Source organism: Piliocolobus tephrosceles, chromosome 19, assembly GCF_002776525.5.
Source record: "Piliocolobus tephrosceles isolate RC106 chromosome 19, ASM277652v3, whole genome shotgun sequence".
In the NCBI taxonomy this organism is placed as follows: domain Eukaryota; kingdom Metazoa; phylum Chordata; class Mammalia; order Primates; family Cercopithecidae; genus Piliocolobus; species Piliocolobus tephrosceles.
The window spans coordinates 808,460-831,976 of record NC_045452.1 but is presented as its reverse complement, the minus strand read 5'-3'; the positions used below and the strand labels follow the sequence as shown (position 1 = coordinate 831,976).

At 54.4% G+C, this 23,517-nt stretch overlaps 1 protein-coding gene and 1 long non-coding RNA gene across 2 annotated transcripts in view; one reads left to right on the top strand and one right to left on the bottom strand.

The window, feature by feature from the left end:
* The first annotated feature begins 3,723 nt into the window (after nucleotides 1-3,723).
* Nucleotides 3,724-23,517, top strand: part of PPM1F (protein phosphatase, Mg2+/Mn2+ dependent 1F) — a 33,237-nt gene continuing 13,443 nt past the window's right edge. The window contains exons 1-4 of the mRNA XM_023197950.1: nucleotides 3,724-3,823; nucleotides 10,503-10,768; nucleotides 17,309-17,457; nucleotides 23,057-23,259. Of these exons, the coding sequence (XP_023053718.1) occupies nucleotides 10,563-10,768; nucleotides 17,309-17,457; nucleotides 23,057-23,259 (558 nt within the window). The 5' untranslated portion in view covers nucleotides 3,724-3,823; nucleotides 10,503-10,562. The remainder of the gene's footprint in view (nucleotides 3,824-10,502; nucleotides 10,769-17,308; nucleotides 17,458-23,056; nucleotides 23,260-23,517) is intronic.
* On the bottom strand, nucleotides 13,485-18,747 carry LOC111530660. Its single transcript, XR_002727870.3, has 2 exons — nucleotides 17,376-18,747; nucleotides 13,485-15,816 (listed from the first exon to the last, which is right to left on the bottom strand). It is a non-coding gene; the product is annotated as an uncharacterized LOC111530660 (long non-coding RNA).

The window sequence follows — 23,517 nt, the reverse complement described above, 5'->3', positions numbered from 1 at the left end:
AGTCTAGTGGAGCAGGCGGGGCTGGGAGACCCCCTCCCTGGATCTGGCTCATGAATCCCCTTGGTCTTCGCTTCAGCTCCCTGCTCGGGGCCACCCTCTTGATCCCACGCTTCTCTGTTCCCTGCTCTCGTCTCTGAGAAGCCCTGTACATGGTGCCCGTGTGCGTCTGGCAGCTTCCTGGGGCCTGCTGCAATTCCTATTCTCACAACAAGCCCTTATTGTCTTAGAGGCAGCTGGGTGCCCCATGGAACCCATTCACATGCCAGGTTTAGAAAATACCCTGTAGGCCATACTGCCCTGTGGTGCCAGGTGCTGGTGGCAGCTGCCCTCTGCCCTCAGTGCCTTCTTGTGCTCCCCTCCCCAACCACCCGAGGAGAGACACCTGTGCGGGGTCCACTGTGTGTTGGAAACTCCCTCCGCACTCCACCCGTGCCTCATTGAGTGGTGACAGGAGCTCAGCAAAACAGCTTTCCAGACTGTTCAGTGGGACCTTTCTTTGAGGGGCAGGTCAGGAATGTTTCGGACTTACACCACCCCCCGACTCAGTAGTAGATTCCCAGGCCGCACCAGGACGTATATGAGAGCTCCTGTAAAGAAACCCAGAGCCCGCCCAGCATGCCCCACCTGGACCCCCTTCCTGGAGGCCCTCACAGGTTAACACGGGGGTTCCCTGGAACACAGTTTGGAGAGCTACTCGGAGCTGAATGAAAAATACGCAGAGACATGGGGAACCACATAGTGGGTCCTGGGATGTGTCTGAGAGGTACAGGCTTCAGGAAGGAGGGGGTGCTTTCGGAGCTTCTGTCCCCTCCCACCCACTCTGGTCCGATTCTAGGGCCCTAGCAAGGTCACACCTGTTATGTCCCCAGTGCAGGGCTGTGACTCTGCTCTTCCACCCACAAGGCCCAGTGGACCTGGAGCCTTCTCTGCAGAAGGTTTTAGGACCTCCAGGACCCTTAGGTTACAGGGCTAATGCAGGCTTAGAGGAGCAGAGGCGGTTCTTAGGCCTTAAACCCAAACCACCCAGTCCTTCCTTACTATGCTTCTGCACTGCGATTTCAGCCAGAGGCAGGGCTAATCACAAAGTGTTCCTTTATTTTCCTCTGCAGTTGTCCCTTGTACATGACCCTCCAAGGCCCTTGGCTTCCGCAGCTTGATTCTGCACTCCGAGTCCATTCACCTTCTCCCATCCGGTAGCATCCAACCCCACTGCTACTGCTGCCAACCTGGCCTTGAGAGCAATGAGGACAAGGAAGGGACAAGGCCCCTTTTAGGCCAGAACTGCCTTCAGATCAGCCACACTCCATGGGACTGTACCTCTGCCCTGGAGGCTGGAGAGGTCAGTGGCTGCAGGCTGGCTCAAGGAGCCCCTGGCCCTGCCCACCTAGCCAGGGGTGCAGCCTTGCCAGAGAAGCAGAGAAGCATCTGTGGCTGGGTGGGTGATATTGAAAGATTCCTTTCACCAGGGTGGAAGCCAGGAGCTGAGGCATGATAGAATGTGGACAGTGAGGCATTGACAGCGCCACAAGGCAGGAGTCATCTCCAGACACGTCCTTGGCCCATAGGGACAAGCTCCTGGTGGTGCCTCACTTTGCTGTCCTCTCTAAGCCACAGACCTCGAATGGAATCAGTGCTCAAGAGTCTAATATGCCCCCTCTGAGGATGCCTGCGGGAGTATCAGCTTTTACTGCACTTTACAGTGTGGGAGGGCCTGCCCCACGCACCCCCTCACCTGTGCTGCGCTTCTCAAACTTCACCCCACAGCCATTCTGTTGTAGGTGATCTCAGGGGCAGTTTGAGAAATAGTGGCCCAGGGTCTCACAACAGCCCTCTGAGATAGGTTGGTTGCTATTGTCCCCATTTTTTCTGATCAAGAAACTGAGGCTCGGGTGAGCCAAGGAATGTGCCCAGGGCCACTGTTTATAAGAAGTAGCCTCAAGCCTTGCTCATGGTTACTGCCCTGACAGGGATGTAGGAAGGAGTGAGCAGGAGAGTGGGATGAGGCAGGACTCTCCGCCCCAGCCCTACTTTCTCTGCCCAGACACCTCTTGCCTTGCAGACCCAACCCCACCCCAGATGGTTTCCTTTCCAACCACCCAGCTGCTAGTTCTCCAGGTTCCTGGTCTCACTCCAGGTTCCTCCTGTTAGAGAAGCATCCCAGAGACATTCAGTCCTGGCAAGGACACAGGCCTGTGGACCTGAAGGCCAGGTGGGCAGAGCCCAGCGTCCCATCCTCCATTTAAAAAATTACACTTTACTACTGCATTGGTATAAAGATGAATATATTAATATCATATATTAAAACTTTTTTTTACTTAAAGGTTTATTTCTTCTGCCTTTAAAATATTTTGGCCAGGTGTGATGGTTCACACCTATAATCCCAGCACTTGGGGAGGCTGAGGCAGGAGGATCACTTGAACCCAAGAGTTCAAGACCAGCCTGGGCAACATAGTGAGACCCCATCTCTACAAAAATTTTTTAATCAGCTGGGCGTGGTGGTGCTTGCCTGTGGTCCCAGACACTAGGAAGGCTGAGGCAGGAGGGGAGGCTCGCTTGAGCCCAGGAGTTTGAGGCTGCAGTGAGCTATGATCATGCCACTGCACTCCAGTGTGGGCATCAGAGAAGCAGCTTGTCTCTAAAAAGAGAGAAAAAGAGTATTTCCATGAGCCTCTGTGTTGGCAGAAAAATGACCCTTCAGAGATGTTCATGTGCTATACCTGTGCCTGTGTTAGATTACATGGCAGACCAGGCATAGTGGCTCACACCTGTAATCACAGCACTTTAGGAGGTCGAGACAGGCAGATCATTTGAGGTCAGGAGTTTGAGACCAGCCTGACCAACATGGTGAAACCCCATCTCTACTAAAAATACAAAAAATTTAGCCAGGTGTGGTGGCACACGCCTGTAGTCCCAGCTACTCAAGAGGCTGAGGCAGGAGAATTGCTTGAACCCGGGAGGCGGAGGTGGCAGTGAGCCGAGGTCATGCCACTGCAGGCCAGCCTGGGTGACAGGGTGAGACTCTGTCTCCAAAAAAAATTATGGTGAAAAGGGGAATTAAGGTTGCTGATCAACGGATTTAAAGTAGAGAGATGATCCTGGATTATCTGGGTGGGCCCAGTGGCATCTGGATGGTCTTTAGAAGTAGCAGAAGGAAGCAGAGGAGGGAACCAGAGGTGGCAGTGTGAGAAAGGCTCAACTGGTCATTGCTGGCTTGGAGGCTGGAGGAAGGGGCCCAAGCCAAGGTATGCGGGGAGCCCGTGGGAGCTGGAAAAGACAGGGGAACAGTTTCTCTCCTAGAATCCTCAGAAAGGAAGGCATTCTGCTGACTCATGGATCTTCACCCACTGGGACTAAGTGGACTTCTGACCTCCAGAATGGAAAGATAAAAGCCTCAACGTTTGTGGAAACAAACAACTCACAATAGGCCGGGGACTGTGCCCCCTTCCCCGACGGATGAGCCTGCCTGGGCAGTCTGGGTTTGCATCCCTGCTCTGTCACGTACCAGCTGTTGACGGCACAAGTTGCTTCATTTCTGGGCGCTGTGACCTAGGGATTGCTTTCCCCATCCAGCCGCCCACCCAAAGCTGCAGAAGAGAAGCAAGAGGCCGGTGACTGGGGCGGCTCCGGGGCCCAGGTGGAGCCGCAGTCACGGTCCGCATAGCCGCCAGGGGGCAGCAGAGGTCCGGCCCCGCCAGCTTGGAGTCCCGACTGCGCCTGCGCGGGGCCCGCAGCGGCCGGGGACGGGAAGTGGGCGGGGCCGACCGGCAGCAGCTTGCTGGACGCGGAGCGGCGAGGAGACTGCTGAGGCCCGCGGAGACCTGGGGTGAGGCGGCCGGGGGGACGGGATTAGAGGGCTGACGGGGCTGCGACGAGGGTCAGGCGAGCGCCCAAGGCGCACAGGGGTGAAATGGGACCGAGGAACCGGAGGGGTGGAATCAGAGGGCTGAGGAGGCAAGGAGGCCGAGACGAGGCTCACATGGGGGCACCCAAACGGTGCGGGGGTGCAATGCGGGGGTCCGAGGAGCAAGAGGGGCCGCTGCGGACCTGAGGAACCCGAGGCTGGGAGTTGGGGGACTGGCGAGCCAAGAGGGCAGAACTGGGGGGCCGGCGGGGGTGTGACCGAGCCGAGGGCCTGGTAGGGACCGAGGGCTATGAGGCAGAATGGGGTGCTGAGGGGGGACGCGCCCCATTTTCCGAGATTTGGCCTCTCCCCACCCCCGAGGAGCCTCTGGGCCGGCACGTTGCCCCATATCCCCCCAGTCCCTCCACCTTCAGGGGCCCAGTCTCTGCCTGAGGGCCCCCTGCCCCGCGGCCTCCCGAGCGTCTGTGAAGCGAGCGTCAGCTGCACAAGTGCTTGGGCTGCAGCGGCTTCAGCCACAGGTCTGTGAGCCAGAGCCTCAGGCGCGGAGGCCGGGCACACTGCCGCTGGGTTCGGTCAGGCAAGCCCCTGAACCTGTCTATGCAACAGGAAGAATTGGCTCCGACTGCAGGGATTTCAGCACAGGGCTTGACACGCGGTGAGGTCCACTGCATGGTGGCGGGCTCCTTCGAAGCCTTCCACGCTGCGGGACAGAGGCATACATGTCGTGGTGGCATTCCCTGGGACAAGTTCCCTGGGCCCAGATGAGCTCTCACCACGGGGGATAGAAAGTGGGGCCGGCCAGCGCTCTGAGGCCATCTCCAGTCTCTTCTGTTGTCAAATTTCGCTCTTTTCCTCCTGCACGCGAGGTGGAAGTACCAAAGGCACCTGGCATCCAGAGACCTTGATTGAGTTCGCTTTGCCCTTTCCACCTGTGTGGGACCTTAAATGGGTGCTTGCCCTTCTAGAACCTATTTCTTCATCTGCAGTGTAGCCTGACAGTATGTACTTCTCAGCGTAGTTGTGAGAGGTAAACAAAATGAATGCCTTTCTGAAAGCCATGAACCTCTACACAAGTTCATTTGTGGAATTCCTTTGAGATACCGCCTGAAGGCTGGGCGCGGTGGCTTATACCTGTAATCCCAGCACTTTGGGAGGCGGAGGCAGGCGTATCACCTGAGATCAAGTGTTCCAGACCAGCGTGGCAAAACCCCATCTCTACTAAAAATACAAAAATTAGCCACGCGTGGTGACAGGTGCCTGTAATCCTAGCTACTCAGGAGGCTGAGGCAGGAGAATTGCTTAAACCCAGGAGGTGGAGGTTGCGGTGAGCCAAGATCCCACCATTGCACTCCAGCCTGGGCAATAAGAGCGAAACTCCCTCTCAAAAAAAAAAAAAACGATACCACCTGAAGCCAACCGAGTCTTTTAAGACCTGGCACTGCTGCCCACTGCACCCTTCAGAGTGATGTAGCTTCCTCAGCCCATGCCACCCACCAGTCACTCTTCCCTCTGCCATCACACTTAGCACCTGCTGTACACAAAGGGCCATTGTGGGCTCCCTGACCGCAGGGAGCTTACAGTCTATCGAGAAAGTCAGGCCTGTAGAAAGAAGTGGTCATTGCACAACAGTGTGACTGTGCTTAATGCCATGGAACTGTACACTTACAAGTGGTTAAATTTATGTAAATATACATACAAGTAGTATGTATATTTTACAACAATAAAAAAATTTATATATGTAGGAAAAAATCTAGAAGGATTTACATCTAACTAGTATCAGTAGTTATGAATAAAGGAGTAAGAATCTGCTTTGCTAGAAAGAAAAAGTTGGCCAGGCGTGGTGGGTCATACCTGTAATCACAGCATTTTCAGAGGCTGAGGTGGGCAGATCACCTGAGGTCAGGAGTTTGAGACTAGCCTGGCCAACATGGTGAAACCCCATCTCTACTAAAAATACAAAAATAAATTAGCCGGGCATGGTTGCAGGTGCCTGTAATCCCAGCTACTAGGGAGGCTGAGGCAGGAGAATCGCTTCAACCTGGGAGGCAGAGCTTGCAGTGAGTTGAGATTGCGCCACTGCACTCCAGCCTGGGCGGCAGAGCAAGACTGTCTCAAAAAAAAAAAAAAAAAAAAACAGTTAACAGTGAATATGATAGTTTTGTTACACTATAGTGATGCAGTTTCCTTTTCTAAGGATTACTGGTGGTGGTTTGTTTTTTTTCATTACCCCAGTTCTGCAGTTAAGCAAGACTTAAGTATTTTTTCTGTGTTCCCTAAAAAACTGGTGGTTAAACCCTGCATTTGTTAAGCTTAGGAGTCAAAACTAATGCACTAGAGGAAAATAAATGTTTTAAATTTCATATAAAGAAAACTTTTTACAAGTCAGGTGTGAGCAAAAGTGCCATAGAGACATGAGAGAGAGCATGCTGGATCCAAAGGTGGGGAGATTTCAGCAAAGCCTGAAAGGATCCGAGAGATCTCGGGAGGCAAAATGGAAGGAGGACACCACAAAACAAGGAGGGGAGGGGCTGCCCTAGGGTCAGAGAGACACAGAAATGGAAGGAGGAGCCATGAGAGAGCCAAAGCCCAGAGTTGGTGGCCAGTGAGGGACAGGTCAGGGAAAGAAGGAGTCAGAATGACTTCCCAGGTGTCTTCACAGTTAGGGCCCAGGTTCTCCGGCATGAACCCCACCCTGGGACTTTGGGCAAGTTCCTTAGCTCTTCTGCTACAGCCTGCCCTGTGAAGTGGGGATAACCACAAAAGGTTGTTGGGAGGCTAAAAACCATCCCAGGAAGAATGTTCGTAGCAGGGGCAGATGGCAGCTGGCAGCACCGTCAGCCCCACCCCTGCAGCTGCCCCCCGATGAGTTTGCTTTGCCATTTCCCACCTGTGTGAGACCTTCAATAGGTTCTTGGAGGGTGAGCACCCATTTGGTGTGCAGAGGGGCCCTGATCCAGGAGGAACCAGCTGCCAGTCGCGTTTGGCCAGACTGGTCCAGGCCGGCAGCGCTGGGAGGCAGGAGTCCAGTGTCCCTCCCATGCCCACCCCAGGCTCTTGGTGACTTGCACTGGCTCATGCACACATCCCTCTCACTCCGAGTCTTTCACTGGTGTGCCCTGGTCAGGAAAGCCTGGCACCAGGCCCTGCCACCTCTGGTGCTCTCCCAGCCCTGCCTCCTGCCTGCGGCTTACCACTGGCCTCCACGCCATTCCTGATGCTGTCTCCTCCAGTTGATCCCTCAGAGAACCATGGCACTGTCCCCTACCCCTCCAGGCACTCCCAGGGCTGCCTCTGGTTTTCCTTGGGTGAGGAATTTCTCCTTCCTGCCGGATGTCCCATGGTGTACCTCAGATTCAGGAGCTTATGGGGAAAAGGAAGGAAATGATTCCTGTCCCTTTCGACTTCTGGGCTCCAGGGAGGGAAAGCTGTGTCCTGGTTTCTCTCCTCACCCCTTGCCTTAGGTTGGTGATGCAGAAACAAGGGCGCTTGGTCCCCAGCAAGCAAGATGGCCCTGGGCACCCTGCCTTTCTAACAAGGGCAGGCAATTGGCACAGGCCCTGAGAGTAAGCCAGCCTATCCCCTCTACAGATGCAGACAGAGCTTCGCACAAGGCATCATCACATCCCGAGACCTCACTTAGCACGCATGGCACAGGCACCATTGAGGTCTGTGCAGGTAGCAGGCACAAGGCACAGGGAGAGCAGCAGGTGACCACAGTGAATCAGGGTCTGCAGTGCAGACAGCAGGGGCCACCCTCCCTGAGGGAACAGGCAGATTGTGGGGAGGAGCTCCCGGCACAGGAAAGAGTACCCCAAGGTCAGGAGGCAAGAAGGAGGCATCTGCATCCCAAAATGTCCAGCAGACGTCACCAGCAAGTGGGGTGAAAGTGAAGGCTCTTGAATTCTGCCCTTGACCGTGGGGCTTTACATTATGGGCAGGGGTTTCTCCAGGGGGGCCCTCTGTGTGCTGTAGCAGGAAGCATGCTGTCCTCTCACTTGGATCCTAATCATAAATTCACATGAGCACATTTTGTGGTGAGATGACAGAGCGTCCAGATCACTTGGAATTGCAAGGGAGTGGGCGGAGGCCCCAGGCACTGGCGGTCACTGGGGGCAGCTCTGCATTGTTCACATTTCTCTCCCAGAAGCTCCAGGGGGCCAGGGCAGTGCCAGGCAGAAGAGGGGCCCTTGGCCGCTTTCACTGCTTGAGGGCAGCCAAGCTTGCTGGGGAATTCACACCATCTTCAAATGCCTTGCAGCTCTGCTGGGGCATGGCTGGCAGGCCTTGCCGCCTCCTCATTGACCCACTAGGGCTCCCAGCCTCTGCTCATTTCTCCAGCTCACAAAATCTTCCCTTTGTGGTTTGAATGTCAGTGTCCCTCCTCCTCCTCCTCTCAGAGTGATTTTTCCTTATTTGTTTTGTGTTCTTTTTTTTTTTTTTTTTTTTTTTTGGTAGAGATGGGGGGGGGGGGGTGGCAGTCTCACTATGTTGCCCAGGCTGGTCTTGAACTTCTGGTCTCAAGCACTCCTGCCTCACCCAAAGCGCTGAGATACAGACCTGAGCCACAGCGCCTCGCCAGTTGTTTTATATTCTTTATCTTTTTACCTGCTTGCCTTTTGTAACCTGGGCTGCATTAAATTTACTCCTACTTGTGAATAAATGTGAACCCTAACAATGAATTTAGTCTATCCCCAGAACCTTCAGTAGCAAGCATCCCTATTTCTACATTATTCGTATGTGTCTACTTAAATTACCTTTCAATTTCTGCCTCTAAAAGAAGAGAGGGGTCTTGTGTTTTGTTAATTTACCACCCTTCACCCCTTGCATTCCAAATCCCTCATTGATCAGACATTTAACTTGGTGCTGGGATCTTTTGCTCTGCCCACCCCATTTTCTTTTGTGTTTTTTATCTTTAGGCTTCCAGAAGGCTTGTTTCAAGTTAGCAATTCCTGATAAGGACAGCCCTTTTGTGGGCTGTGAGCTCCCTGCATCACTCACTTCCCACTCTCTTCATCCTGCACCTCAGGCCCCTGCCGCAGCCGTCCTTTTAGCAAGGTTTGTAGGCAGAGTCTGTGGCTATTCTAAGACTGATGATTCTAGAAGATTCTCCTTGCCTTCTTCATTCAGTTTTCAGAACGTGGAAGTCCTCATGGAGGTGATGGGCTGTGAAACCGTTCCCCAAATTCTCCACCCTAGAACTTGGGGTGTTCCTCAGAGTCTCATGTCCATTTGTCACCATAGAAGAACGCAGTTTTTCTCCCCAGCTTAGTAACTGTGTAGGATTTCTTTTTTACTTTTTTCTGTATCCAGTCTCATCCATTACTGCATAGGACTCTCTGAAGAAAGTTTTTTCCCAGCCTGCCTGTTAGACAAAGCCCAAGGTGGAGTCCCCACCGTGGGAGGGTTTGGAGTGTTCAGGCACCCGAAGGGAAGGGGGCAGGAGAGAGAAGGATTGCCCAGGTGTGGGGCCTGGAGGTGAATCCCCCGGACGATGCAAAGAAAATGGGGGTGGTGGTGCTCGAGAACTGTTTGGGTATAGGCCAGGCAGGCAGGCTGGGGAGGCAACTGTGGAGATTCTGAGTTGGGAGAGAAGAAGAGCCAGAGCCAACCTGGAAGGAGGCTCTGAGGCACCATGTGCCTCTTTCCGGTGAGAGAGAAGCAGGTGAGGGAGTGAAGGCACAGGCTTTGGGATCCCTCTTCGGCCTTGTCTTCCTTCCTGACACCTCAAGCAAGGGACTACCCCTCTCCAAACCTTGAGGTTCTCATCTGTGAAATGGGGGCTTGTCCTGGCTCTTGGGGTGTTAGGGGCAACTCACAGGACTAGTTAGCTCTGGGCATTCCTAAGGACTTAGAGAGGAAGAGCCCACCTGCCCCATAGTGGGGTCAGCGCCTGGAACTGTCCACAGTGCCCCTCTTCCAGCCAGGGCTTAACAGGCCTGAGCCATTCTAGGCTCACAATTCCCTCGTCCTATTAGAGAGCATTGAATAGTCTCGATGGTGTCCCAGAGCACCTCCTGTCTGTCCCGGGTTAGCCCTCTGCTTCTCTCCTGGCCACCCCTTGGGTAGCCCCAGCAGCCTCTGGGGATTCCTTCCTGCTCCCGCTCTGGCCTGTCTCCAAAACAGCCCTGGGCCGGCCTCCTGCATCTTGGCCCTTCTCTTTCCTCCCCTGAACGCTGCTAGAGCCCCAGCAGGTGTCCCTCCTACCATCTGGTCACCACATCCAGGCTCACAGACCTGGTGGCTTCACTCCCTCACCTCAGAGCCCTGCTGGCTGCTCGGGACCCGCAATCAGGCTGAACCCCCTCACCTGCCTCAGTGCCTGGCCTCAGCATCCCTGTGCTGCTCGTCTCTGGCCATGCTGGCCACCCGCTGCCAGGAGCAGTCTTCCTCCTCTTGTCACTCCTCCTTGACATGGTCCACCCAGCTGCTGCTCCTAGCACCATCTCCTGAGACCGGATCTCTGGATGCCCACAAGTCCCCATCTGGATTCATGTCAGGACAGCGGCCAGGGTTGTCCCTCCTATTACTAGTGGCCCTGAAATGTGAGGCCATGTACCTGCTACATGGTGCTTGCAGTTGGGCATCTTTATTGCTGGTGCTGTGGCCCCTTGATTCTGCTGACTCTGACATTTCTCCCCAGGGTGAAGCCTGGAGACCCTCTTGCCCTGGCCCAGCTGCAGGCCCCCGGGATGCTCTGGGCATGTCCTCTGGAGCCCCACAGAAGAGCAGCCAGATGGCCAGTGGAGCTGAGGAGACCCCAGGCTTCCTGGACATGCTCCTTCAAGACTTCCCAGCCCCACTGAACCCAGAGGACCCTCTGCCATGGAAGGCCCCAGGAATGGTGCTCAGCCAGGAGGAGGTGGAGGGCGAGCTGGCTGAGCTGGCCATGGGCTTTCTGGGCAGCAGGTAAGCCTGTGCAACCCCAAAGGGGACAGGGAGCGAGGGCGCGGCGCCAGGGCCTACCAGGGATGTGGTTGCTGTTCCCCCATACGTCTAGCCCCACATGGGGATCTGCAGCCCCAGATCCCTATGGCAGCACTGTGTGGACTTCCTGTGGCTGCTGTGGCAAAGCACCACACACTGGGCACTCAAAGCAGCCAAAGCTCATTCTTTCACAGGGCCGGAGGCCAGAGTCCAAGATCAAGGTAGTGACTGTGCCATGCTCTCTCAAAGGCTGTAGGGAAGAGTCTGCTCCAGGCCTTTCTGTTAGTGCCCGGCCTTGACTTCCTGGAGGTCCTTGGCTTGTAGACTCATTCCTCCTAGCTGGCCTTCTTGCACGCAGCATCTCCCTGTGTGTCTTCCCACCTCCCCACCTGCTGTGTGTCTGTGGCTCCTCCTCTTGTAAGGACATGGGCATTTTGGACCAGGGGCTGCCCTCTTACAGTGTGACCTCATCTATATTTCTTTTTTTTTTTTTTTTTTTTTGAGACGGAGTCTCGCTCTGTCGCCCGGGCTGGAGTGCAGTGGCCGGATCTCAGCTCGCTGCAAGCTCCGCCTCCCGGGTTAACGCCATTCTCCTGCCTCAGCCTCCCAAGTAGCTGGGACTACAGGCGCCCGCCACCTCGCCCGGCTAGCTTTTTGTATTTTTTAGTAGAGACGGGGTTTCACCGTGTTAGCCAGGATGGTCTCGAACTCCTGACCTCGTGATCCGCCCGTCTCGGCCTCCCAAAGTGCTGGGATTACAGGCTTGAGCCACCGCGCCCGGCGGACCTCATCTATATTTCTTTTCGTGGAGAACGGGGTCTCACTATATTGCCCAGGCTGGTCTCGAACTTCTGGGCTCCATGGATTCTCATGTTTTTGCCTCCCTAAATGCTGGGATTACAGGCGTGAGAGAGTGCTGTGCCCAGCCAATGTGACCTCATATGGGCATAACTAATTGCATTTGCAAAGACTTTAACTCCAAATAAGATCATATTCTGAGCCACAGGGGGCTGGGACTTCAACATACCTTTTTGGGGAACAGTTTAATGCATAACAGGTGATAAGCGGTAAGTCCTGTTTCTGGTGCATATGATGGATGAGGAGGCAGAGGTGGGTAGATGAAGAGGCTGGCCTGAGGCCTTATAGTCAAGGAGTGGCTGGGCCACATGGCACCCCGGCCACCATGATCTGAGAGGTAGTTGGCGCTTCCACAAGTGAGGAAGCTGAGGCACAGAGAGGTAGCACAACCAGCTTAGCAGATTTTGGGGAAGATAGAGAGTTATGTGTCCACCAGCAGACAGTGTAGCTGTCTCCTAGGCTGACCTCAGAGGTCCCTTCCTTGGAAGACCGTTGCCCTCCCCTTCCATTTATTCATTCATTCTGGAAGTATTTGTTCCAGGAAAGATGGTGAAGGACAAGGTCTCTTCTCGAACCCTCTCTGCTCAGATAGGGTCTTGGAGTCAGGCTGTCTGTCTGGCACAGGGGACAGCTCATGGAGGTGAGCAGGCTGGTGGGCCACATGCTGTTTCTGTGAATCTAGTCCCTTGCTGAGGGGATGTGCCCATGGTCCCCAGTCCCAGCATTACCCAGATCACCTGAAATATCACCTGAAGCCATGACAGGCCCTCAGCTATAGCTCCCTCTGACAGAGCCTCTGTCCTCAGTGCTGCCTCAGTATCCCCCAAGTGTACACTTCCTTTGCCCCTTCCAGCAAATCAACTCTGTTCCTGACACCGACCAAGGGCCTATTTTCCTTGACCACAGGCCCCAGCAGTCAGTGACTTGTGCTCTCTTTGTGCGGCATGGGTGCAAACGTTGCTAAGTGTCAGCCACATGCAAGGGCCCATGCCACCCAGCATTCCTCACAGCCGCCTAGAGCTCAGGAGGAAAGGCCCAGTGACGACGCTCCATGAGGTCGTGGCATGCGCGAAGGGTGTTACTGGCTTGTTTTGAGGAAATATTTTAGAGATGTGGTACAAAGTGAATCGGCCCCCAGTGGTGGAGCAGAGTGGGCCCAGTGGGGGTGCCGCGCATGGGAGGTGAGGGAAGGCCCCACGTTCTGCCTTCTTGAGAGGAGCAGGTGGCACTCTACAGGGAGCAGGGGAGTCCAGACCAGGGAGTTCTGCAGCCACTGGGTCTTCGTGGAGGTGGCATGGGGCCATCGCTGCCCTGAGGCGAAAAGCCAGGCCCAGGACAGAAGAGTTGATGCACCTTGGCCCAAGCGTGAGGTGACCAGGCAGAGCCAAGTGGTGCCAGCCCCAAACTGGGAATCAGGTGGAAAAGCCGTCCCAGGGAACGACAGAGCCCAGGGGTTTGCTGGGCCTGCGTGGGGCACGGGTGCCGAAGACAGACAGGCCACAGCACCGGGGTGACACATCAGCCTTCTGTTCCTGGGCAGGGGGAGAAGGGCGCGGAGCAGGACCCCAGGGAAGGATCCAAGGTGGGAGGGCCTGGAGGGCTCAGGAGTGAGTAGGCAGTGCAGGTGACCTGCCCAAGAGGGCCCTGAACCAAAGTTGGGGTCAGTGCTGGGGACGCAGGGGAGGGCAGTGGGTTTTGGTTTTGATGTGGGAGCAGCCGGACTTGTTGAGCAGCTGCTGTATGAGCCACCTAGTGATGGGTGTGACCAGGAGGGGCGAAGAGCTCACAAGCCTCCTCAGCCCCCGGGAACCCACCTTACATGGTGGACTAAAATGGAGTATTTGAAGGTGTTATTTGTTCCAGCCATCGTATTGGATTTATTTTTTAAGTTAGTTTTGTTCTTTTCTAGCACGTTCTTTCACACGCAGGTGTGGATGTGCATATGTGTAGTCAGCACTTGGGGTCTCAGTCTCACATGTTGTGTACACTAAGTCCAGCTGTTCACACATACGCACTCACATGTGCTCATACATAGTCACGAGTTCCACCTCCCAGCTCTGCTTCTTGTGTCCCAGCCTGAGGATGGGCTCTTGGGCATGAAGGGCTTTGAGCATCTTGGTCCCTGAGCTCTTTCACAGATTGCAAAAGGCATCCTTCTGGAGGCTATCCAGGAGTCACAACACCTGGTCTGCAGGGGGCTGTTTATCCTTGTCTCCCCTCTTGTTTGTAGCCTCCTGTCACATACTTGAGTCCCTGAGCAGTGCATACCATACACTAATGATTTGAGTGTGGTTTTCATCTCTGCCACTAGATTATAAACCCCTTGTAACAGCCCCTGCCCCAAAGTCGGTGAGACAAGTGTTTCTTGCACACAACTTGGCTTGTCCCTGGAGCATCTTCTTGCCTTGTGCAGGAGCCTGCTCTGCAGGGACCAGAATCAGGGTGGATCTGCATGGTGCAGTGACTCAGGGCTGAGGGCCTCTAGGGCGTGTCCCAGGCCAGACCCTGGGATGAGGCAGGAGCTGTGTCCAGGAAGGGGACAATGGTGGCCCTTGGCCAGGCATTGTCTGGGTCCCCACAGCCGGAAGTTGCCTCCCTGCCCCCAGCAGCAGTGGCGGGTGGGCAGGAAGCTAAGGCCTGGCCTCACCGGGACCAAGGGGAACAGGCGTCCCTCCTCTCTGCTGTGCAAAAGGAAAACCCAGCAGTTGGCAGGAAACCCCCAAATGGCAGAGGAACTCATTTCTCATGTCTTGGCTGGTTGTTCTTCAAAGGCAGTTCCAGAGGCTTCTCCCATGAGTCACCCTTTCATTTTAAAAAATCAGGAATCCGCTGAGCATGGTGGCTTACGCCTGTAATCCCAGCTACTCGGGAGGCTGAGGCAGGAGAATCACTTTCTGAACCCGAGAGACAGAGGTTGTGGTGAGCCAAGATCACGCCATTGCACTCCAGCCTGGGCAACAAGAGCGAAACTCTGTCTCAAAAAAAAAAAAAAAAATCAGGAATCCATCCCGGTCGATTCCTCAGACCATCAGTAGATGCCTGGGGTGTGCAGCCCCCATGGAACAAGACCTGCCAGCCTGTGCCATTAGAAGGTCCTCGCCTTCCAGTGAAAGCCGGGAGTGTCAGCCCAGTGCAGAATTACCTCGTCACCCCAGGCATGCCCCCCAGCCCCCACTCTCAGGGACAGGCACACAGGGGTGAATGTGTGTCATCCAACTTCCAGGGCCCCCACTAGGTGGGAAGGCAGATTCCAGGGGTCAAAATGCATGCTAGAGGCCATAGGGCCACTGAGGGAGTGACCCCTTCTGCCCAGAAGAGCCAGGGATGGCTCAGAATTTTAGACACTTCTTCCCACAGCCCTCCTCAGCCACAGCTGGCTTCAGTGTCCCTACCTCCAAATTTCTTCCCCTGATCTGCCCCGTAGCTGTCTTTTGCCCTGCCTACCTGCTGAAAGACGCTAACCCAAGGTTAACATTTCCTCCCGTCGGTTTGCTTTCAGCTTGCTGCGACCTCCCTTTCTACCCACTACACCTCCTCGACTGCTCAGCTCTGTTCTCTGACATTGAAAGCAGTGACCCAGTCTCACTTCTTAAAACGTTTCCTTCGTGGCACCCAGAAGGCCACCCTTGGGGTCATCCCCACTTTGCTAGCCATACTCTGGCCCTGTTGGACTCAGCCCCCTATCCTCATTCATTCTGAAGCTCCATCTCCGGCCTAGACCATGTTCTTGCAGGCCCTCAGGCCTCTTGACCGCTGTGGAAACAGAGCCCATTGCCCATCCCCTGCCTGATCCTGTTCCATCCCCATCAGGGTAATTAACTGCACCACGAGCCTCCTAGTTGCTCAGAACAGAAACTTCAACACTGTCCCTGCCCTTCCATCTATACTGCCGGACTCTGTCCGCTCCTGTTTGTCTCCACGGCCCTGCCCAGCCTAGGTCTTGGACTCTCTCCTCTAGACAGTCATCCCCTCCCTGCCAGCCCACCCTCCACACCAGGGTCAGAGAGGCATAAAAGCCTCATCTGATCATGCCATGTCCCTATTCAAACAGACCAAAGGCGGCCAGGCACGGTGGCTCATGCCATTATCCTAGGACTTTGGGAGGCTGAGATGGGAGGATCACTTGAGGGCAGGAGTTCAAGACCAGCCTGGACAACATAGCGAAATCCCACCTGTACAAAATTTTACAAATTAGCTGGACATGGTGATGTCTGTAGCCCCAACTACTGCCTGTAGCCCTAACTACTCTGGAGTCTGAGGTGAGAGGATCTCTTGAGCCCAGGGGTTTGAGGCTGCAGTGAGCCATGATTGCACAACTGCGCTCCAGCCTGGGAGACAGAGCAAGACCCTGTCTCTAAAAATAAATAAATAAAACCCAGACCAATGGCAGTGCTTCCCTGTTAGCATAAAGCTTGGCCTGCCCTGTTCCCACAGCCCCTCACCCTGACAGCCCCTCACCCCGGCAGCCCCTATGGCCCCGTCCCCTCAGGGACCTCATGGACCACGCACAGCCACTTCCTCTGCTGACAGCGCCTCACGCTGGCAGCCCCTATGGCCCCATCTGCTCAGGGACCTCATGGACCACGCAGAGCCACTTGCTCTGCTGAGTGTGCCCGTGGGTCCCACAGCCCAGGATCAGTTTCCTGGAGCTGCTGTACAGATGACCACAGACCCAGCAGCTTAAACAACGGAAGTGTGCCTCATGGTGCTGGAGGCTGTCGTCTGAGATCAGGATGTTGACAGAACTGGCTCCTTCTGGTGGTTTGTGGGCAACCCTCGGCATTACCTGGCTTGTAGGCTCATCCCCCAGGTCTCTGCCTCATGTTCCCATGGCATTCTCCCTGTATGTGTGTCTGTGTCCAAATTCCTCCCTCAACTCAGAGCGTCTCGCTCTGTCGCCCAGGCTGGAGTGCAGTGGCACAATCTTGGCTCACTGCAACCTCCACCTCCTGGGTTCAAGCGATTCTTCTGCTTCAGCCTCCTGAGTAGCTGGAACTACAGGCACGCGCCACCACACGCAGCTAATTTTTGTATTTTTAGTAGAGACGAGGTTTTACCATGTTGGCCAGGCTGGTCTTGAACTCCTGACCTCATGATCTACCCACCTCGGTCTCCCAAAGTACTGGGATTACAGATGAGAGCCACTGCACCCGGCCCAAATTGCCCTTTTTTATAGAGACATCAGTCATTGGAGTAGGGGTTCAGCCTGCTGCAGCATGACCTCAACTAATTCCATCTGTAATGATCCTGTTTCCAAATTAGCTCCATTCTGAGGTACTGGGGGTTAGGGCCTCTGTATGAATTTGGTGGGGGACACAGTTCAACCCAGAACACTCCCCACCCTCCAGGGTCCCCAACTGGCATGGGTGATTCCTCTGCCCTCCTGTGGCCAGGAGCTGTCATCAGCATGGATGTCAGGCAGTTTACTTGACCATCAACAGCCCCCTCCCCGCCAGCCCCAGGCCCAAGTTTGGTCCAGCTCCCCACCAGATGGTTGCGCGTCTGCCTCTGCCGTCGTGTGACCTTCCTGTCCTAGCTCCCCAAGGACGGGCTGCCCTGCTGGCCGTCCTGACCCCTCAGCATGTGGGCTGACAGTTGGGGAAGGGGTGCTAGGTGTGGTCTCCTCCTGGGTGCTGCCCCTCACTTCCCCCTCCTCATCCCTAGGAAGGCCCCGCCACCTCTTGCCGCTGCTCTGACTCACGAAGCAGTTTCACAGCTTCTACAGACAGACCTTTCCGAATTCAGGAAGTTGCCTAGGGAGGAAGAAGAGGAGGAGGAGGATGACCACGAAGAGGAAAAGGCCCCTGTGACCTGTGAGTTCTCTTTCTTCTTAGGTGGCCCCAGGGTTGCTTAGCAGGCAACAGACAAAGGGTGAGGACATTGTGGGGAGCCCATTGATTGGGGTCCCTAAGGGTGCTGGGGCCCTTGCTCACAACAGCAGCAGAACCAAGGAGCAGAGAAGGCTTGGGGCCCCAGCGAGGTGGAAGGTGGAGGTCACAGCCCTCCACAAGACACGTGGTTCCCAGTCAACCCACGAGGCAGGGGTGGGTGGTGCAGACACCTTCCTGTGTCCTGTCTAACTGAAGTTCCAGAGCAGCCCAGGAAATTAAAGATGCTTGTCCCGTTTCACAGAGGATCTCACAGGCGATCTCTGGTCACGCAGCCAGGTTCAAGTGCCCTCAGTATTGTAACTCGGTTAACATGCGCCCAGGCAGGCGAAGTCAGGGTCAGCCGGGTGGCATGCCAACAGGTCTTGGGGGACAGCAGCGTGGTCCCCTCAACACTCAGGCCCCCTGCCTCAGCTGCCCCAAGTCAGGATTCTGTTGGGTGGAGAAGCTCTACGGTGTCCATGAGCCCCACGGTTAGATGCTGGTGGAAACTTGTCTGTCAGCCTGCTCCTGGGACAGCCATAAGCACGGTGTGGCCAGGGGAACCCAGAAATGGAGAGGGCTGCAGAGCCATTTCACAGAGGATCTAATCATTAAAAAGCAGGACTTTTATTTCACGTGACTTTCTTTCATTCTAGTAATTTCTTTTTATTATATTTCGCCAAAGTGTTGGTTGATGTTGGACCAGAAATGCAGGGAGTGAGAATCGCAGGCTGCAGCAGGGGTGCCACAAGGGGGTAGCAACGCCCCACCCAGCTGAAAACTTGTCCCTGGACAGGCCAGCAGGCAGCAGAGTCGCAGTGGATTTTCCCTTCCTTGCCATTTCCTGTCTGCCATTTCCTTTCCTTACCCTGTTGTTTCTGCATTAATGTAAATTCTTCATTACTAGTGCATGCGTGCATCCAGGGAAAAGCAAGGAACAAGGTGGGAGAAGAGAGAGAAGGCAAATACCCGAGGCGGCCAGCATCAGTCGGTGCTGGCGCTCTCCTCCTTGCTGTCGTCGCCTGCCTCCGCCCTGGCTCCCTGCCCGCATTCCCTGGGAGCGCAGCCTTGCCTTAGCCTGGGAGACAGCTGTCCACAGTGACAGGCGGCCATTGTTCTCGGCAGAGCCAGCGGGCTTCCGGCCGGTGGCAGCTGCTGCCTCTGGGCTTTGCGGCCCCACCAAGGGGGCGCCGCCACCGCCCAGCCCCGCCCCGCCCCGCCTGACCGGCCTCTTGTCTGTCCACGCGGGAGACAGCGCCACCTGCCGGTGAGAAGGAGTGTTGCCGCGCCGGCACCAGCCCGGTCCTACCCCCGGGGCTCCTGCAGGCCTGGGAAGGAGGGAGGGCGCAGCCAGAAGGAAGTCTCGCCTGCCGCTGCTTCCCTGTCAGAGCGCCTCGCATGCAGGCCTGCCTAGCGGCCTTGATCATGCGCTCCCTGTCACGGAAGTAGAATGTAGTCAAGTTTTTGGACTCCAAGCCATTCTAACAAAATTGCGTCAGAGTGGGGATTGTATTATAAGAATCGCCGCTCAAGGCGGCAAGTGGCTGAAACCTCTGTGTGGCTGCCAGTCAGCCCCTCCCCAGTGACTGGATCAGAGCGATTCCCGAGGTTGCAGGGCTGCAGCCCTTGGCATGGGGAGTCTGTGGGCCGGGCAGCACTGCCTCAGCCGCTGGCCTTTGCCTGAGTAGAGTCTAGGCTAAGCGGGCTGTTGGAAATAGCAGTAGCACCGGGGGCGAGACCGTGAGCTGCAGCGGCAACCGGAGTCTCCCCCACCCTGAGCTCAGGCCTGGTAAGCACTAGGAGCCCACAGTTTCCAGAGGGAGTGAGGAGGATCCCATGGCATTTAGGGGCAGTTTTTTGGGCACAGCGGCCCTCAGATGAGAGGAAGAGGAGGAGCGCTGCAAGGACTGGCGGGACGAGGGGGTTTTCCTGCTGGTTTGCAGGGGATCCACTGGCCAAACTTGTGTGGAGCTGCCTTCCCTGAGCTGGGCCTGCCCGAATGAGTTCTCAGGCCCCTCCTGCACCCACAGCTTTGCCAGTCCCCAGTTCTTGCCAAATGCTTGAATAGGCCCCTGTGTTGGCTATGGCAGCAGCAGCTGACTCTGGATGCCCCCACTCCTGCCTTGATGCATGAATTCCCAAGGACCTGTTTTCTGTGACCTGCTTGCATAAGCCCTCCTATTCATGGTTATTCCTCGATGGCCCCTTCTGGCATCACCCCTTCTCCTTTTCTTCCACAGCCTCCGCTTTTGGGCAGGAGCTCTTTCTTTCTCTCAGTTCCCCATGTCCTTGGCGTGTAGCCTGTGACACTCGGCTTCTGCCCTGTTTTCTACTACTTGGCTTGGAACTCCTGCCCTCGGCTGTCTGGCCCTGGCTCACCGTGCTTGCCACATGCACCTGGGCTGACAGGAGTTCCAGGAGAGTTTGTGCATTGAAGTGATTTGAGTTCCTGAAGCCAAAGCCCCCATGGTCTCCTTTGGGCCTGTTACTGGTTGATCTTTTCTTAAGAAGTCAGGCTTAGGTAGGATTTGGGTATTTTTCCTTTTCAAATGAATATTGTAGCTTGTATTATTTGTTGCTACATAACAAATTGCCCAAAATGTAGTGGCTTAAAACAGCAGACATTTATTCTCCCAGTTTCTGTGGGTCTGGAATCTGGGAGCAGCTTAGCTGGTTCTGGTCCAGGGTCTCTCACCGGGTTGTGGTCACACGGATGCCGGCTGGGCTGGAGGGCCTGCTTCCAAGGTGGTTCCAACACACGGCCATTGGCAGGAGGCCTTGGTCCCGTCCCATGTAGACTCACCATGACGCTGCTTGAGTATCCTCACAGCTCAGATTGAGTGATGAGAGGGAGGGAGGAAGAGAGAACACACAAGGCCGGAGGTGCAGGGCCTCTTTGTTTCGTAGCAGCTGAAGAACACGCAGTCACTGCCACTCTCTTCATCAGAAACAGCCAAGTCCTACACTCAGCAGTGAGAAGTGAGCTCCACCTGAAAGGAGAAGTCAAAGAATCTGTGGACATGCTTTAAAGCCACTGTCATACGAGACTAACACTTGTAATGAAACATTGGGGAAGTATTAAGAAAGTGTACTTCAGGAAAAAGTTGTCCATGGAACTGCCACCTGCAGACTCACTCTGACTCCTTGATTGTGTGCTGTTCCTGCCTTTTTTTCTGGCCCTGGTGGTTTTCATGGACTTGTGGCTAAACTGCATATGTAATTTTCCTCCTGTTTTTACTTAGTATCATGACATAAGCATTTTACATGCTTTTAAACTCTATAAAAATCCATTTTTTAGTTTTCTGTTTTAAGAGACCAGGTCTCCCTCTGTCATCCAGACTGGGATGCAGTGGTGTAATCAGGGATCCCTGTAACCTCGACCTCCTAGGCTCAAGGGATCCTCCTGCCCCAGCCTCCAGAATAGCTGGGATTACATATACCACCACACGCATGCAGCTTATTTATTTATTTAGTTAGTTAGTTAGTTAATTTTTTTTGGTTTGGTGATGTGTGTTTGAGACAGAGTCTCACTCTGTTGTCCAGCCTGGAGTGTAGTGGTGCAATCTTGGCTCACTGCAACCTCTGCCTCCTAGGTTCAAGCGATTCTCCTACCTCAGCCTCCCAAGTAGCTGGGACTACAGGCACATGCCAACATGACCAGCTAATTTTTGTATTTTTAGTAGAGACGGAGTTTCTCTTTGTTGATCAGGCTAGTCTCGAATTCTGGACCTCAGGTGATCTGCCTGCCTTGACCTCCCAAAGTGCTGGGACTACAGGCATGAGCCACCGTGCCCTGCCTGTTTGTTTTTAAGAGACAAGGTCTCTTTATGTTATCCAGGCTGGTCTTGAACTCCTGACCTCAAGCAGTCCTCCCACCTCAGCCTCTCAAAGTGCTGGGATTACAGGCATGAGCCACTATGCCTGGGCTAGTTTTTCTTAATTTAACTTTTTGTTTTGAGATAATCATAGCTGCACATGGAGTTGTAAGAAATAATACAAAGAGATTCCATGTACACTTTACCCAGTTTCCCCCAGTGGTAACATTTTGCAAAACTATAATAAAATATCACCACCAGAATCCTAACATGGTCAAAATACAGAGCAGTTCCATCACCAGGATCCCTCCTGTCACACTTTTAAAGCCATCCTTATGCCCCCACCCCCACAGACCCCATCCCTAACCACTGGCAGCTACTAATCTTCTTGGCTTCTACCATTTTATTTCAAGAACACATACAAATGGAAGCATATGATGTGTAACTTTGGGAGACTGGTTTAATTCTCTGGAGATTAGCCCAGGTTGTTTGATGCGTCAGGAGTTCATTCTTTGCCATTGTTGAGTGGTATTCGAAGGTATGGGTCGACCACGGTTTGTTTAACCATTTCCACATTGAAGGACATCTAGGCTGACTCCGGATTTTGGCTGTTCCAGATAAAGCTGCTATGAACATTTATGTTTAAGCTTTTACGTGAACAGTCTTCATTGTTCTGGGATAAGTCCGCAGGAGTGCCACAGTGGGATCATATGGATATTTCATTATGAAAACCATATTTAATAGCAGTTTAATTCTTCATCAAGAGACTCGCTCATTATTATTATTATTATTATTTTTAAACGGAATCTTGCTCTGTCGCCCAGGGAGGAGTGCAAAGAAATGATCTCGGCTTACTACAACCTGCGCCACCCAGGTTCAAGCGATTCTCCTACCTCAGCCTCCTGAGTAGCTGAGATTATAGGCGACCGCCACCATGCCCGGCTAATTTGTGTATTTTTAGTATAGACGGGGTTTCACCATGTTGGCTAGGCTGGTCTCGAACTCCTGACCTCAGGTGATCTGCCTGCCTCGGCCTCCCAAAGTGCTGAGATTGCAGGTGTGAGCCACCACACCCGGCCTAGACTAGATATATAGTATTTCTAATTAATGGGCAATTATAAGTGATTCTGTACTTTGCCTTTAAATTATTTTTGTGTTTCTGATGATTTCTTTTTTTTTTTTTTTTTTTTTTTTTTTTTTGAGACGGAGTCTCGCTTCGTCACCCAGGCTGGAGTGCAGTGGCGCAATCTCGGCTCACCACAAGCTCCGCCTCCCAGGTTCACGCCGTTCTCCTGCCTCAGCCTCCCGAGTAGCTGGGACTACAGGCGCCCACCACCACGCCCAGCTAATTTTTTGTATTTTTAGTAGAGACAGGGTTTCACCGTGTTAGCCAGGATGGTCTCGATTTCCTGACCTCGTGATCCGCCCGCCTCGGCTTCCCAAAGTGCAGGGATTACAGGCACAAGCCACTGCACCTGGCCTCTAATGATTTCTTTAGGGTGGGTTCCCATGGTGGGATGAGAGACTTCAAGGGACAAGCTACCAAAGTAGACATTTCTAATTCTGATAACAGGCTGCCATGTGCACATTATTGAGTTGATGTGCTCACAATGCCCTGGGAGGTGATGGGGGCTGTGCGGGCCCAGGTGGGAGCTGTCAGGGAGCCAGCGAGGCCTCAGCTGATTTGGTTGGCACTTACCTGACAATCCCTCCATTGTGCCCATCAGTGCTGGATGCCCAAAGCCTGGCACGGAGTTTCTTTAACCGGCTCTGGGAAGTCGCCGGCCAGTGGCAGAAGCAGGTCCCATTGGCTGCCCGGGCCTCACAGCGGCAGTGGCTGGTCTCCATCCACGCCATCCGCAACACTCGCCGCAAGATGGAGGACCGGCACGTGTCCCTCCCTTCCTTCAACCAGCTCTTCGGCTTGTCTGTGAGTGCTCCCGTCCAGACCCTGGGGACAGCTTCAGAGGACCGGGGCAAGGGTGGGGACTCCCCAGGTACCGAGAAGAGCTGCCCACCAAGGCTGAGACAGGAGAGACACCTGTCAGCCCCTGAGCTTGCCCAGCAAGAGACTAAGAAGGGCAACAGTGTGAGTCTGTTATGAGGGAGGCCTGGATGCCATGTTCCCCTGACTCCAGCACCAGGAGTCACCTGGGGCAGCCCCTCATTTCATGCTTGTAGCAACTCA